This window comes from Neurospora tetrasperma (genome assembly GCF_000213175.1).
Source record: "Neurospora tetrasperma FGSC 2508 unplaced genomic scaffold NEUTE1scaffold_81, whole genome shotgun sequence".
In the NCBI taxonomy this organism is placed as follows: Eukaryota; Fungi; Ascomycota; class Sordariomycetes; order Sordariales; family Sordariaceae; genus Neurospora; species Neurospora tetrasperma.
The window spans coordinates 9,585,832-9,600,455 of record NW_009799179.1 but is presented as its reverse complement, the minus strand read 5'-3'; the positions used below and the strand labels follow the sequence as shown (position 1 = coordinate 9,600,455).

General features: G+C 51.0%; 5 protein-coding genes across 5 annotated transcripts; 2 read left to right on the top strand and 3 right to left on the bottom strand.

Moving 5' to 3' along the window:
• Positions 1 to 679: 679 nt before the first annotated feature.
• Positions 680 to 2,709, top strand: NEUTE1DRAFT_74639 (uncharacterized protein; the record flags this gene model as incomplete). Its single annotated transcript, XM_009859032.1, has 3 exons — positions 680 to 719; positions 789 to 927; positions 993 to 2,709. The coding sequence occupies 3 exons, from the start codon at positions 680 to 682 to the stop codon at positions 2,590 to 2,592; spliced, it is 1,779 nt and encodes a 592-aa protein (XP_009857334.1).
• A 1,093-nt stretch (positions 2,710 to 3,802) lies between these two features.
• Positions 3,803 to 3,955, top strand: NEUTE1DRAFT_51643 (uncharacterized protein; the record flags this gene model as incomplete). The annotated part of the gene is made up of 1 exon (XM_009856982.1): positions 3,803 to 3,955. A coding segment is annotated over one exon (153 nt), but the record flags the coding sequence as incomplete, so codon positions are not given.
• A 2,398-nt stretch (positions 3,956 to 6,353) lies between these two features.
• NEUTE1DRAFT_126979 (uncharacterized protein) lies at positions 6,354 to 7,324 on the bottom strand (the record flags this gene model as incomplete). Its single annotated transcript, XM_009859031.1, has 2 exons — positions 6,354 to 7,130; positions 7,280 to 7,324. 2 exons carry the CDS (start codon positions 7,322 to 7,324, stop codon positions 6,354 to 6,356), a joined length of 822 nt encoding a protein of 273 aa, XP_009857333.1.
• Positions 7,325 to 8,515: 1,191 nt separating this feature from the next.
• Positions 8,516 to 11,122, bottom strand: NEUTE1DRAFT_134053 (uncharacterized protein; the record flags this gene model as incomplete). The annotated part of the gene is made up of 2 exons (XM_009859030.1): positions 8,516 to 9,400; positions 9,467 to 11,122. 2 exons carry the CDS (start codon positions 11,120 to 11,122, stop codon positions 8,906 to 8,908), a joined length of 2,151 nt encoding a protein of 716 aa, XP_009857332.1.
• Positions 11,123 to 12,792: 1,670 nt separating this feature from the next.
• Positions 12,793 to 14,170, bottom strand: NEUTE1DRAFT_106626 (uncharacterized protein; the record flags this gene model as incomplete). Its single annotated transcript, XM_009859029.1, has 4 exons — positions 12,793 to 12,999; positions 13,157 to 13,284; positions 13,367 to 13,477; positions 14,008 to 14,170. The coding sequence occupies 4 exons, from the start codon at positions 14,168 to 14,170 to the stop codon at positions 12,793 to 12,795; spliced, it is 609 nt and encodes a 202-aa protein (XP_009857331.1).
• Positions 14,171 to 14,624: the final 454 nt, after the last annotated feature.

Below are 14,624 nucleotides of genomic sequence, written 5' to 3'. Positions count from 1 at the left end.
TGATGATGATGATGTCCAGTGCCACCCATGGAGACGGGAAGTGGCCCGATGTCGTGGCGAAGTTGAAGGTCGGAGCGGAGGGCGCTCTCTCATCCGCTAATATCCAGCGGGACGAGCCGCTGTCGTTTGAAGAAAGAAGCTCAGGTCACAGTGTCTGTTACTGTGTCTACTGTAAGCCCCTGTAACACTACTGAAAGTCCGCTGTGATGGAGAGCGCCAACCTGCATCCTCCCTCTTTTTTTTTCTCACCATCACCATGGAGTCGTCCACTCGAACATCTCTCAAGCTCCAAAGGGGGTACGACGCGCTCCCACAAAAAACATGGACCTGAACAGCCAGTTAGAAAATGGTAATAAAGCTTGGTTCTTGGCTTGCGGCTAACCACATAACCACCCTACGATGGAGGAAACCGGCCTGATGGCCTTCCTCGCCGTCTCTCTTTCCTTGTGCTGGGACTAGACATGGTTGCATACATGTAACTCATCACATAGGCTCAGATAGGTTGCCTTCCATCTTTAGTTCTTCGCCTTGAACTCATAGATAAGTGTTCACGGTATCCCAAAGCCAAAGCCAAAGGGTTCCGGTCACAAAAAAACCTCGCACATGTCATGTTTATGAACTTCCACTTCCTTGAATCATAACGGTCCTCTGTATATTCTTAGACTCCAGTCCCAATACAATGTCTTCTGATGATGAGATCGTCAACATTCTCTCGCTGGGTACGAAGCTCATGGCCTGCTCTTCCGTAAAGTAACCTGGCTAACCTTGCCTTCCATGGTATCATACAGACGGCGGGGGCGTTCGTGCCTTGTCAGAAGTCATGATGCTTGATAGGATCATGAAAAGGATCAAAGAGAAACAGGGTCTCGCGGAGATTCCGAAACCATGCGATTACTTTCACTTGATTGGTGGTATCGGCACTGGAGGGTGAGTGTCTTTGACCATCATCACTACCTTACCTAGACATATGGAACGCTTACTCCGGCATCCAGAATCGCTGCGATCCTATTCGGAAGGCTACGCATGACGACTACCGAGGCTCTCACAGGGTATGAGAACATTGCCAGTGAGATCTTCAGTACCCGAAAGAGAAGACTCGAGTTCTCCGTCGACTTTAGAGAGGAAAAGGTCGAGAAAGGGATGAAGAACATTATGAAAGGCCGCAACGATGGCACCCAAATGAGAGACGAGAAAGGTGACCGCTCTATCGGAAAGTCGTTTGTGGTTGCTCGACGATCAGATGGCTCATTGCGACGAATCCGTGCCTATCGTCACAAGCAGAATCAACTGGACTTCACCATCTATGAAGCCGCAAGGGCAACTGCAGCGAGCATAGAGTCCGCCGGGGACCGGTATTTTTCGGACGATACCAAAGACTACAAGAACCCAATAAGAGAAGTGCTAGAGGAGGCAACGGAAGTCCTGGAGAACACAGCGAAAGTTGGTTGCGTTTTGAGTCTTGGGGCCGGCACCAAAGACATACACCACCGCGATGAACCGACAAAAGATGGCAAGAAACGACACACCGAAAAGACGAATAACGAAATGAAAAGGCGCTTCGCTAACGTGCCAAACACGTACTTTCGGCTGAATGTCTATGACATGGCCGACAAAGTCGAAGCTAATAAATCCCACGAGATTCCCGCGGTGAAGAGCGAAACAGAGCGGTGGCTAGGCACAAGTGCCATTAGAGGTGTAATCGACCGAATCGCCGACGTCCTTATCAAAGGGACCACATCAGGCGTGACTGTCGACAAACTCACGCTGGACGAAATAAACCCCAAGCCGAAGCAGGAAGAAGAAAAAACCGTCGAATCTCCCCCAGCACATCCAGTGTCCTATGCCAACACAAACTCAAATCAACTCATTGATTACAACAACAACGACATGGACCCCAACGACCCCACCTACCGCGCAGAACAAGCCGCTCTCTGGGCTCAATACTCCGAATACGCCTCCGCCCTCGGCCCTTCCTCGCCCGAATCCCTCGACCTCCTCCACCGCATCTTCAAACACATGCTCACCCACAAGCACCTCTCCTGCTCGCTCCGCGTCGCCGAAGAAGCCTACAAGCGCAGTCTCGCACGCCACGGCCCCCCCTCTGCGGTCACCGCGCTCACCACCTGCTCACATCTCGGCGACGTCATCACGGCGCTGACATCTCTAGGGGAGTTCGCCCGCGCATATGATCTTCTTGAGGGGCTAGTGGGTATCTTTGCGAAAGTGTCAGGTCCGGAGCATATCAACACATGGCAGGCGATGGAGGCGCTCGAGGAGCTAAAAAAAAGAAAGAGAGAGAGAGAGTGGGGGATGGAGCAAGCCATGTCGATTATGAGGAAGCATGAGGACTGGGTGAGGGGAAGGCCGGAAGCGGTCCTGCGGGCTGAGGTCGGGGATGCAAACTATGAGCAGAGAGATAGGAATTATGTGAATGCTGTGGTAGCCTACACGGAGATTCCGGTGGTGGATGTTTGTAGGGCCAAGGGGGGATGTAAAGAGAAGGGGTTCAGGGAGGTGGATGGTAAGTTGGCGATAGGAAGGACCTCCAAGGATGTAGAGATGGAGATGGGCTTGGTTGATGATTTCAGTTAGGAGTATGGAGGGAGAGGATTGCTCGTGCACGGCGGAGCTGAGGTATGTTGAGCATTTTCGATGATAATAAATGATTCATGAATGATACCAACCTAGCCGTTGACTTGTTTAATTTTCGAATGATCTCGTCTTCTTTGGATTTTGCCTGAATGTTGACCATTCGTTTGTATCGCATGGAATACATACATACTTGATTCTTCCAGTTGATGTTGTGGTACATGGGCGATTAAAGGCAGGGAGTACCAGTGACACTGTGATATTAGAGCGTTCGTGCTGCTTTCCTTGCACCTGAGGTTCAAATATTGCTGCTGGGCAGCGTGACAAGTATTGACTCTTGCCAGACTGTCGCATGACTTTTGCAGAGTAGCAACTTCCAAAAGATGTTGGCCATGGCTGCCCTCGCGTTTAGTTCTTGGGGGAAGTGGCGGAGTGGAGATCTGGGTATAACCTTCCCAATCCGTCCTTTGAGACAGATCCTGACGCTGTGTTGGCTGTGTTCGACCTGTTCCTTCCAAAATCGCCTTGAGCTCTCGGTCCCGGCGAGTTGTCTACAAGGCAAATTGGAACCAGGGCGGGCGTAGCTTCTTTCCAAATCAGCTCGAGAAATGGATACCTTCGCTCCAGGCGGAGATTACTTGCTCTGCCCGTGCCTTCAAAACATGTAGAGAGCAACTGAAGGAGAGGAATCGCCCATTTCTTCCGCGGAGCTTGCCGTACTCGGACTTGAGATCATCGATGTCTTTTTTGTGCGTCGCTCTCCGCTTCTCGTTTTGTGCCTCCAACTCGGTTTTTTACCGCCGCGATGGCTTGCGACACTGCAGGTGTGCCACGGTGAAGAAGTCTCTGCAGTGGCGGGAAGCTGCTCAACTTGGGTAGAGTCTTCGGAAGCTGGTACCGGAAGGAGCATGATGTTCTGAGGAAGGAGACCATTTCCAGACGTTGAGCCGATGGTTACCCGAGACAACAAGGTACCTCTATGCATATAAACCCCGGGCCCCATGTCTCTGAAGCAGTCTTCTTTTCACCATTCTCTTCACCCTTTCTCGATCTCTTTTCACAATTCTCTCAACTTCATCCCTCATCTGCACCAACACCAAGTCTCTGGGTCACCACTGCTCCATTGACGCCAACACCATCATGAACAACGACGCGGACCATGTACTGACCAGACTCTGGTAGCGCTACCGAGCCGCAGCCTTTCACCATCCTCTTCATTCTTTCCAGGTTTCTCTTCACAATCTTCTCAGCTTCATCCCCCGATCTGCACCAACACCCAGCCTCTGAGTCTGCACCAGCATCAAGCCTCTCAACTTCATCCCTCGATCCGCACCAACACGATCATGAACAACAACGCGGACAATGAATTGGCCAGCCTCTGGGAGCGCTACAGAGCTGCAGCCTTTGCTACGGGTGAGGATTCCATTGAATCCATCCCTGCGCTTGAACATGTCGCGCAGCATTTGCGCACCAAGAGGCACTTCTCATGTGCTGTGTGCATTCTGGAAGTAGCACAAACCCGCTGCTCCATGCGATATGGCCCTACTGCAGATGTACTGTCAACCAACTCGGCCAACTCCTGGATGCCTACATGGCAACGGGAGATCTCGACAATTCGAGCACAAGCTACAGTGCTGCATCCTCGCTCGTTATTCAGATGACAAACGACCATAGTGCTGATCATCCTCTGATGACTGAGATTGCCGGGCTATGTGAAGACATCAAAGCGGAGGTCGAGAAGAAAGGCGAAGGTGCTGGATTTGAAGACAGCTATCAAGTCGCACGAAGACTGGACGGCGAACAGGAGCGAAGGCGAATTGAGAGCAGAAGTTGGAGATGAGAAGTACGAAGAGCTGAATTCGGAGTTCCAGGATAACGTGAGGGTCTTAGAGATGGACAGAGAACATGATGTCTGTCAGCAGCCGGGACAGTGCAAGGATGATGATTTTGAGGCTGTTTTTGGAGCCGTTTTCATCCAGTCTTGACAGAACATTTCATCCCATCGCCGAGGACAGTTGGTTATATAGATAAGACATGACGTCGTTTATGACGGACAAAATGTGTTCTGTGTGAAGTCGAGCAGAGATAGGGTGAAGTAGGACCAGGGCGAATTCATTGAAAGATGTTCGTTGTAATGAAGAGGTCTCTAAGGAGAAGGCGTTCAAGGAAGTAAGTTATACGGGACAACGAGAAGAGTATTAAGAAAGATATATTGGAGGAGGTCGATAAAGTATTGGGTGGCTATAATAAAATCGTAAATAAGTAGTAAAGGAATTACAATGGACTGCTGTCAAAGTACAATGGTTTGCTAGAGAAGTAGGAGGAATTGATAGGCAAATATAAGTAATTAATAAAGAAGTGGATAGAGTTAGAGAAAGGTGAGGCAAAGAGATAGAAGATGGAGCCGAAGATGAATCCGAATGATCTGGTCGATGCCCTAAGGCCATTGAAGAAAAGAATCACTAAACGCGACAAAGACCGTGCCAGAGCGGCCAAATTTCGACGACCACGACAGGTTTATGATCAATCATTTCGTCCTGCCAAAGAAGAGATCAGCGGATAAGGAACTGCCAGAGTACGAACACGCCCGAGGAGCTCCTACTACCAGCATGGAGTGGAGATACGCTATTGCAAACTAACATGTTCCCGTCGTTAGTATATGTTGCTCTCAACCTGGCTGTGCCTAAGACTTCCGGTCTTCAGAAGTGGAACATCACGAAGCATACGATCGATAGCATCAGAGAGTTTTTTGCCTGGAAGGATCAGCAACCACCTGCCAAAATAATCAAGTTGAGCACTGTTCCAGACCAACCTCGTCGCTCCCGGCGCACCAACAATGCGGCAAGCGGCAGTTCCTCTGCGAATCCTACTTCTAGCACTGCAGCCCCAGATAAAGAGACTATAATGATAATCTCAGATGACGAGAAGGCTTCTCCTGAACCGGATGCGAATCCCACTTCCAGCTCTGCAGTCCCACCCTCAGTTGGGTAATGAAATGGGGGTTTATTCAGCCCAGCGTGGTTGACATGTACCGCGTCCAGGCACTTTTGGATGGGGAGCTGGACGAGACAAAAAGACTGTCGCAGGAGGCTGCGGCGGATAAGAAAAGAGAGAGAGAGAGTTGGAGGCAAAGACGAGGGAGCGGATCGCGGGGTGCTTAAAGGCCGGGGACAAGAAGGTTGAGGTACCTCTAGAGGGAGGTGCATATTTAAGGATGAAGAAGACTGGCGTCTATTTATTGGATGTGATACATGTACGGGAGAAGCATTTGTATGGTCGGAGGAACCAAGTAACGCAAAGACGGCAGACGACAACGCATCGGCACAGCAGATAATTAACGATAAGAACTCAAAGTTGGAACTGGAAGGCGTGAGGGCGAAGAGAAGGAAAGAAGTAAGGAAAAGGAATTGAGAAACTAGAAAGATTGAAACACAGAAAGAGAAAGAAAAAAAAAAAGGAGCCTTCCGTCCGCCTCACCATTTCCATTCGGTTCAATATCACTCTCAACAGAACCATCCATTGGAACTGACATTCTTCTATGTCCTCTCGAATCTTCACCTTCCATCGAATCCAATCCAGTCCAGCTATCCTCCCTCTCTCCGCGTACCTCCTTCATCCAACTTGCCCCTTCCTCCATCTAACTTCCCCCTTCCCCCTTCCCCCGTGCCTTCCCCCGTGCCTTCCCCCTTCCAACCTCCAATCTCCAACCCCCCCTCTCCATGTCTCTTCCCTTTTGACCTTACGAATCTTCTTCACACCTCATCTCATCTCCTCACCGCCATCACCCCCAAATCCTCATTCTCCCCTCTCAACACTTCCATATCTTCTTTCATCTGATCAATCATCCCCCGAATACTCGCAATCTCGCGCTCCAGACGCTTGATGTAGTCGGCTTTTCGTTGGCGGTGGGAGGACTGGGCGCGGCGGACTTGCAGGCGGCGGCGGGTGTGGTGCGTGGGCTTTTGGTGGTGAGGACCTGTAGAGGTAGAAGTATCTGGAGAGGTATCCGAGGTAGGAGTAGAGGTAGGAGTAGAGTTGCCTGGAGAGGAAAAGGTAGTGGTGGTAGAGGTAGAGGAAGAAGTAGAGGGAGAAGTACCTGTAGAGGTAGAAGTATCGGTGTGCATATGGTCCGTATCTCTATTGGACATCAATGGCGAAGGGGAATCAAGTTGGTGGGTGGTTTGAGGGTTTAAAGGGTCGTGGTGTTGAAGTTGAAGTAGGTCTGGGGGCGTGACTGCTTGTGAAAGAGAGAGGGAGGTTGAGGTTTTGCTGTTGTTGTTGATGTCGTTGTTGAAGTTGCTGTTGCTGTTGCTGTTGGTGGTGGAGAAGGAAGATGAAGAAGAGGATGGCTGTGATATCATGATCATTGTAGATGATGGTTTGGTGGGTTCATGTTGTTGAGTTGTTGCTGTGGATTGTCCCTTGGTTGAGCAGGAAGATGGGAAAGAAGAGGAGGAGGGCAAGGAAGAAGAGGAAGAAGAAGAGGATGAGGAGACGTAAGAATACATCTGATTCAAGGGTCTTTGTGATATCGAATTGTGCTACTAATGTCAGCAAGCAAAGGCCGAGCTTGAACGGGTGTAAGTCAACGGGGCTTGTGCTGGTAGAGATATCGGCTGTGGGTGATAAAGATGGTAAGAGGCCCGGAGTATGTGTGCTTTAATTCCAGGCCCGACAGACAGACACATACCTCTACACATATATCATCCAAATCATCATCATCACCATCGGACATGTCCCCTCCGAGATCAACTCTCAACGAAAAGAATCTCGACGGAAACGGAACGCTCCGCATGAAATCAACCCAAACATATGGTGTGCAGCCATCAACACCAACATCAAGTCTCCGAGTGTCACTCCAAAGTTTCTCGCATCTCTGTCATTTCCCCGTTTCTATCATGGACGCATTAAAACCACCAGTTCAGTGCCAGAGAGCGACAAGACGGGATGATGAATTCCCGTCTACTCCAGATTCACTGACACTCGACAGCCTGACCACCACACTGCACCAAACCAACAAGAAACTCAAATCATCCCGTTAACTCAAATACCTTATTACATTGACCAGGATCGTACCATCCCATTCCATGTCTCCAATATAAGGAACTTACCTCATCCAGCGTAGCAGTAGTAGTAGTAAGTAGCTACCCGCCTTTCCCGTCATTTCCAGCCCTGTCGCTCGATATGTCATCCTTTCATTCATCCATCCATGCGTATCCATCCGTGTCCGTCAAATTGCCTATCCATAACTCAAAGCGGATAGAAATCGGATGATAGAAGACGACTGGAATAGAGAAGAAAAAAAAAGAGGAACCTTGATGGCCTATGACCGCTGGCCCGGGGGAAGGGGGGGATTGGCAGATCCATCCAACCATTCATCGACCCATCCATCCATCCATCCATCCATCCCCAGGCACCCAAAAGTTCCTCGCTTGGTGCTGCAATGCACATGGTGACAAATACCTATTTTTTTTTGTGGGTTAGGGGGGATGCAACGCTGCATGCCCGCACATGTCCATTCACCACAGCAGTGCCCCCAGCCCCGGTGCCCCCGGTCAAGGCAACGCCTCATCGATCGAAGAGAAGTGGAAGGTAGCACAAGGCAAGCCTAGCAAAGTGATGAGTAAGGCTTTGACACTGCTTCATACTTCACGCTTGACACTTCCGTGAGGACTACCGTGAGCATTACCGGGCGGGCACTGCCGGCTGATGACATGGATTGATATTTTGCTTTTTTTCTTCTCCATTTCGTCGCTAGTTCAGAGAGATTGATAGCTCCTTGTTCGAATGGTACTCCTCACCATGAGTGCTGATTCATCCTCCGCTTACATGTTCCCTATGTAGAGGTACCGATGGCTCAGTGTTGTCTGCCTTCACGGACAGCATACTTAGCATACCTAGCATAGCATATCATGGACAGCCAATGACAACTGGAACCGAAAGTAGGTAATTCGCCCATCCATCTATGGTATATCCTCCTCACATCCTAGGTACCCATTCCATTCCATTCCATATCGTCCATCACTGTTCCTTCGAACCATTCCTTGCCTTGTAGTCCCAACCAAAGAAAAAAAAACAATTTTTAAGTTCCAACCCGTTCCCTTCCCTTTTCCTTTCCCTTTCCCCTCCAAAACGCCAAAAGTGAGTGACGAAGGTTGATGCGCTTTCCCACCGCCGCCGCCTATTCGCCATGCAGATAGAGAAACAGATATGAAACCCTACCAAGAAGGAAAAAAAACCAATAAACAAAGAAATAATGACCTTCCTCCTGAACCACTTCACCACTTCAACCACTCTCGTGGTGTGCAACCCCTTCTTAGATCCGCCTAAAGCTCCCATGGTACCCATCATCTCTCTCCTCATCCGTACTCTCATCATCATGCTCCACGCCCCCAGCCTCAACCTCCTCATCACTCTCATAATCCGACGCATCCCCAATCTCGCCCATGCCATCCTCACTCACATCATCGTCATCCTCGTCGTCACTATCACTATCATCGTCACCACCCTTTTCTAGCATAGCAATGCTCCTCCACTCAACGTAATTCTTGTCCAAGTCCAACCACCTCTTGGCGACCGGTAGCTGGAACGGATCAAAGGGGAAGCACGCCTCGATGTGCGTCCAATTCTCGTGATCGAATTCGAAACCGGAGTCGCGAAGGGCGCCGCCGGTGGCGTACGAAGATGTAAAGAACTGCGAGAGGTGGATGGTCTTGTTCTTTTCGATTTGGGGGTAGATGTAGATCAACCGGAGGTGGTGCGAGAGGCGGGCAAATTCGTCGACGATTATTGGGGAGCAGCATTTTAGGGGCTGTTGTTACGTTTATTGTCAGTAAACGTGAAACCCAAGACCAATAGCGGGTGGTGGATGGCTTACATTAAGCTTGCTGGCGATATTCACCTGCAACCGCTGCCTCAAACCCTTCATCCACGGCAAGTCCTGACCCAAGAAGCTGGCCGGGTCGTCCCAGTCAAAGCTCGCGGGGACCTCGTCCCGATCAATCAGATCCCGCCAGCGGAAGCAGAAGATGTACAGCAACCCCTGAAAGTACGCATAATACTGACCATAGCGCCGTATGTCCGGTCCGCGGCAGCTGGTGTGGGTGTTTCTGTAGTGATCGATGTAGTCGAGGAAGGTCTGCGCAATCAGCTGCACCTGGTCGCTCTGCACGCGAGCTCCTCGTGCCGTGAAGGATGCCAGGTAGGCGACGGCCGCTTGCTTGACTACGGGCGCCCGGGTAGACTGGAAGGCGATGTTGAAGAGAGTGCCGATAAACATTTCCATTAGCCGGTTGGACTTCATGGCGAACTTGAAGAGGAGGTATTGTGTATGACGCGATTTAAGGTGAGGGAGGATGACGTTCACAAAGTCTGTTAATAGATCCTCAAAGGTGGCTAGTGCCTCCGGGCTATCGGGGTCAGCAAAGACGGGATCGTAGATGGAAAAGAGCAGGTCGAGAATGGCGTCCATCGTTTCCAGCTTGCTCTTCAGCAGGAGAATTCGCCTTGTTTGCTCGTCACTTTCCTCCTCGTCTTCGTCGTCCGAATCGGCGTCGCTCATGGCATCGTCATCCTCATCATCGCTCTTAGCGTTCGAAGCTTCGAGTTGCCGTAGAACCGCCCGTGTGGTCTCGTCGTCGTCGTTCTCCAGATCCAGTGTCATTTCGACGTCCAGCTTCACCAGTCGCGAGAGGATCAGTTCCATTATGTCCCGTTCCAAGTCCAGCTTGTCCACCTTCAGCCTGAGCAAGTGATCGATGTATTCCATGTGTCTCGTCTTCGATTCTTCGGTATGTGGGAAGTTGTGGGTAACGATATCGAGGATCATCGGTCGTGCATCGGCGTAGAGCTCGAGGAGATATTTCAGACCGAGATGTAGCCGCTCTTTCTTGGTCTCGCTATCGACGGGCGGAAACCCCGGTACGACTTCGACGGTGGAGGATCGTGTCTCGGTAAATTTGTCGACCATCATCGAGAGTGCCTGTTGCCTGAAATACACCTTTGCAGACAAGGCTGCCAGTAGCTGAATGTACGCTCGTGCAAAAACATCGTCCCTGTCCAGCCACGTGCAATTGAGCACCGCCCGTATGAGTCCCGAACACGATCTGTCCAGCAATGGCGCATGGCTGGTCAAGGCAACGACGTAAACCTGGAGGTCTTGTGGTTGTGGTGCATCGGCATCTTCCTCTTCGACAATTGTTCGCTTTGGGCTCGGGCAAAAGATTTCCTTCAGGCCATCGTAGTCTTCATCGTCTCCGCGGGCATGACCCTCAAGGGCCTGCTTGACCTCGCGCTTTGCGTCGTCCAACGTCTTGCCACCGAATTCCTTGATCATGTTGAGCTTGTCGTTGAACATGACGGTTTTCCTCTTCTTGGCGGGGCTGCTGCCTGGGAGGCCGTCGCTACTCTCACCGTCCTCTTCCCTGGACCTTCTCCCGAGCACGGTGGTCGGCTTTCGTAGGATGGACTTGATGGCGGATGAAGTGAGCGGGGTTGCCTGCGATCGGGTTGCGACCGGAGTGAGAGTCGTCATGGTCGAGGATGGGGGTGGGCGGAGAATATTCGCCGTCTACCGGGGGGTTGGACTATTATCTGGTGATTATTTTGTCGATAGGAAGTGGATCCCTGGGAATCGATTTGGCCGGCAGAAAAAAAAGACGATGATTATGACTAGCGTGGTAGTGTGGTGGAAATAGCAAAGGTACGCAGTACTCGGTCTGTCGTTCAGGTTCTCGATATGCACACGTCTTGACTGCCCAGTGGCGGACAGGTGATGGCACAGTGATCAAAGGGTGTCTCGGCTCCCGTCGCAGATTTGACCGAACAACAATGGCATAATTGTCGAGTTTGAGATTACAAGCGAATGAGAAGCGAGAGACAAGGTACGGGAGTGTCCTTGGGCCAGTGTGGTATTCCGCTCCGGTCTGGTCTTTGCTTCGTCGCTGGCCGCAAGGTTACGGCTTGAAAAGAGTTTGTTTACGCTATGATGGATGAAAAAGACGACAAATCAATTGCAACTGGGCAACTTGAATGTTTTTTTTCTGATCTGTTAGTGAGCGGGAAGCCTCCATTTGGCCCCCACAGGATGGCACGTGCCCACCAGTTTATGTGGGCCCGTGTCCGACAGATTCGGAAGGCGGTCAACTTCTCGGTTTCGGTGAGTGACGCTTGATTACATAACCACCATCATCAAGTTCAACCTCTCAAGTCCCCAAATTCCCCATGTCATTCCGTATCATACGCATCGTGACATGGGCCAGAGGAAATACCCGACGTTCAACAGACATTATCATGAAAAGTCACAACGTTATACCAATAACCTGTCCATTTTCGAGTCGAGTCCTAATTTAATTGCTATATGTTGTCATGTCCTACCTTTTCGGTCAAAGCCACAGAGACGCAAGAGCATCAACCCCAGCTCTCTGACCAAGAACGGAAACACTACAGTCCAATACTGTATTGCTTATATGCGTGGCGCTCCTGGCATACTGGACGATATTCATCCCAAACTGTTGTCCCAAACCCCACAAGGATAAGCTGAATGGCCAAGTAGGGATTGAAAAGAAATTAACAAGAGTCTACATGACATATTGAACTTCTGGTAATACACACTCAAAAGTAGGATTGCCCTCTAGTCATGGAACTAAACAAATCAATCAGATACAAGAGCAACATTTAAACCAGTAGAATTGGACTGTATTCATAATCACTCTTTGCGCCAGCTAGCCGACTAAATACCAATTTTGATGGCCGCTCCTATATCTTTGAAGACCAAACAATATCCACCCCAGAAAAAAAGAAAGGTAATAAAACATGGCAACGTAAGAGGCTGCTCCTTCTTGTCTTTGTGGGTCAACAAGCAACAGCCCCATGCTTATACACACATCAGAGACTCCATAACGGTGAGTATGGTATTCGTAATCCTTCCCCGGTGACAGTCGCATGTGCAGCCTTTCTTGCAACGCACCGACTTCTCCTGAAGACGTTGGTTCATTCGCAACCGGATCATCGAACGTACCAAGAGGGCACGACGTCTTCTGGACCCGGTTTGAATTGACCCTATCAGCCACAAGCTGATGGGATGCCTGCTTGGGGCCAACAACCAGAGGGTCCGAAAGTACTGCCTGTGCTTCTGGGGCTTGCAGAACTGCTGGATCGTAGGGGGATTCATTCTTGCCGATAAACGCCATGGTCCGCTGGCTCTTAGTACCCTTCAGCACCGCCACCGTTGTGTCCAGTCTGGGCGCCATAGAGGTTGTAGCCTGAAGCATCGCCACTTTCTTGCTGGCCACCGAGATCGTTGCTGGAAAACCCGCCTTGTCCAGGTTGGTTCTGTCCCTGAGGCGCGCCGTAGCCTTGGCTGCTGGGTCGGTTTTGCTGGTTCTCGCTACGATTTGTCTGATTCTGCTGCTGCTGGAGTTAGCCGGATTTTCATGTTTTCCCATCCCGTCAAGACCGCCATTGTCATGTCTCGGTGTCATATCGGGCGGAACACCACGAGACAGCAATAACATCGCTAGTACAAAAGGAGCCTCACGGAAAAGGGACTTGTGGAACGGAGACTTACTTCTCTATACTTGGAAAGATAAATCTTGAGAGCTTCGGCATAATTCTCGAATCCCAGGGACGTCATTGCGAACAAGATGTCCTCGCCGTTTACCGTCTTGCGCTTTTCTTGCTGGCATTTTTCCGAAGCTGTGATAGGTCAGATTCAACTTGTTCCTCTGACTGGATGACTTTTGACACTGGGAGGAAGATTGGCTGTCCTTGTACGTACCTTCGCTGGTGATAAACGAGATGAACTCGCTCACGCACTCTTGCATGCACTCCTTTGCCTCTTTGGCTATCTTTGCATTTTCGGGAAGCGCATTCTTCATAATGCGAGCGACTGGGGCAAAGTTGCGTATGTTAGCATCATAAGCATCACATCGATCGGCTTTGGAAGACGAGGAAGAAGCGCGCGGCGCTTCGGGCGACTTGGACGACGAATGGTGAGACATGGAAGTGTAGAGAGTATGCGCAGCGCTTGTTCTGGAAGTGCTCTCAAGCCCAAAGCAGTAGCGGAAGCAGCAAGACAGAAGCGAAGCCAGTCGGAGACGGTCTCGGGTCTGCTTCTCGTCGCCAAACCCCCAGCCATGAATGGACATGGTGCCATGCAAGCGCAAGCGGGCGTGCTGCCCTGCTCTCTGTCTGGCCACGGCTAGAGCACACACAGACACACACACACATCCTCACACACGCTCCCACGAGGGAGGCGGGCGCACACACGAATCATGGTCTGTGACTGTCCACAAGGACCAAGAGACACAAAGAGGCTCAAGGGCCCGCCGGCACCGAGGCAGAGGCCAGAGGCAGATAGGGACGGATAGAGGTAGGTAGGTCAAGAAGGGCACGAAGGCAACGAGGTGTGTAACATACCATTGGCTATGGGCAACCACCGGTCCTGTTCCTTGACTTCGAACTCATACTGGTTGAGCCCGCTCGAGTGTGGGTCCTGAGGGTCGTTCATTTGTGGTTCCTCGCCGGGTGACGGTGCACCTTGTTCGACATCCTTTGAATTGGATTGGGGGGAGTCGGACATATTTGGCTACCTGCAGCGGCTGCTCACGTCTTTCTAAATTCCTTGGACTGCCAGCTTGCACAGACTGGATTAAGGTAGATGATGTGTCGTTGGACACGTTGCAAGGGTGTTAGGTAAGGCTTGAGGCCACTTTTTTTCTTCGGGGGCGGCTCGGCCTGCAGGCGACTGCGTCAATCGTCCCCCCTGTTTTTCGCGTGTCCAGGGATCCTTCAGGCTGTGATGGGGGGGCCGGGGCTGGGCACAATGGGACTTGATGGGGTACCTTGGGGTGGACTGGTGGCGATGAGAAGAAGGAGGGACGGGAGAAGCCCGAGACAGGATATGGCAGCCCGAACCCGAAGCAAAGGAACGCTCCGACCTTTACTGGTCTGATGTCTCTTTGTAGCGGCACGCTCGGTACCTGTAGCGATAGGTAGCGAAGAGTGAGGGGGCTGTTCCGGGGTGTGGATGGGGT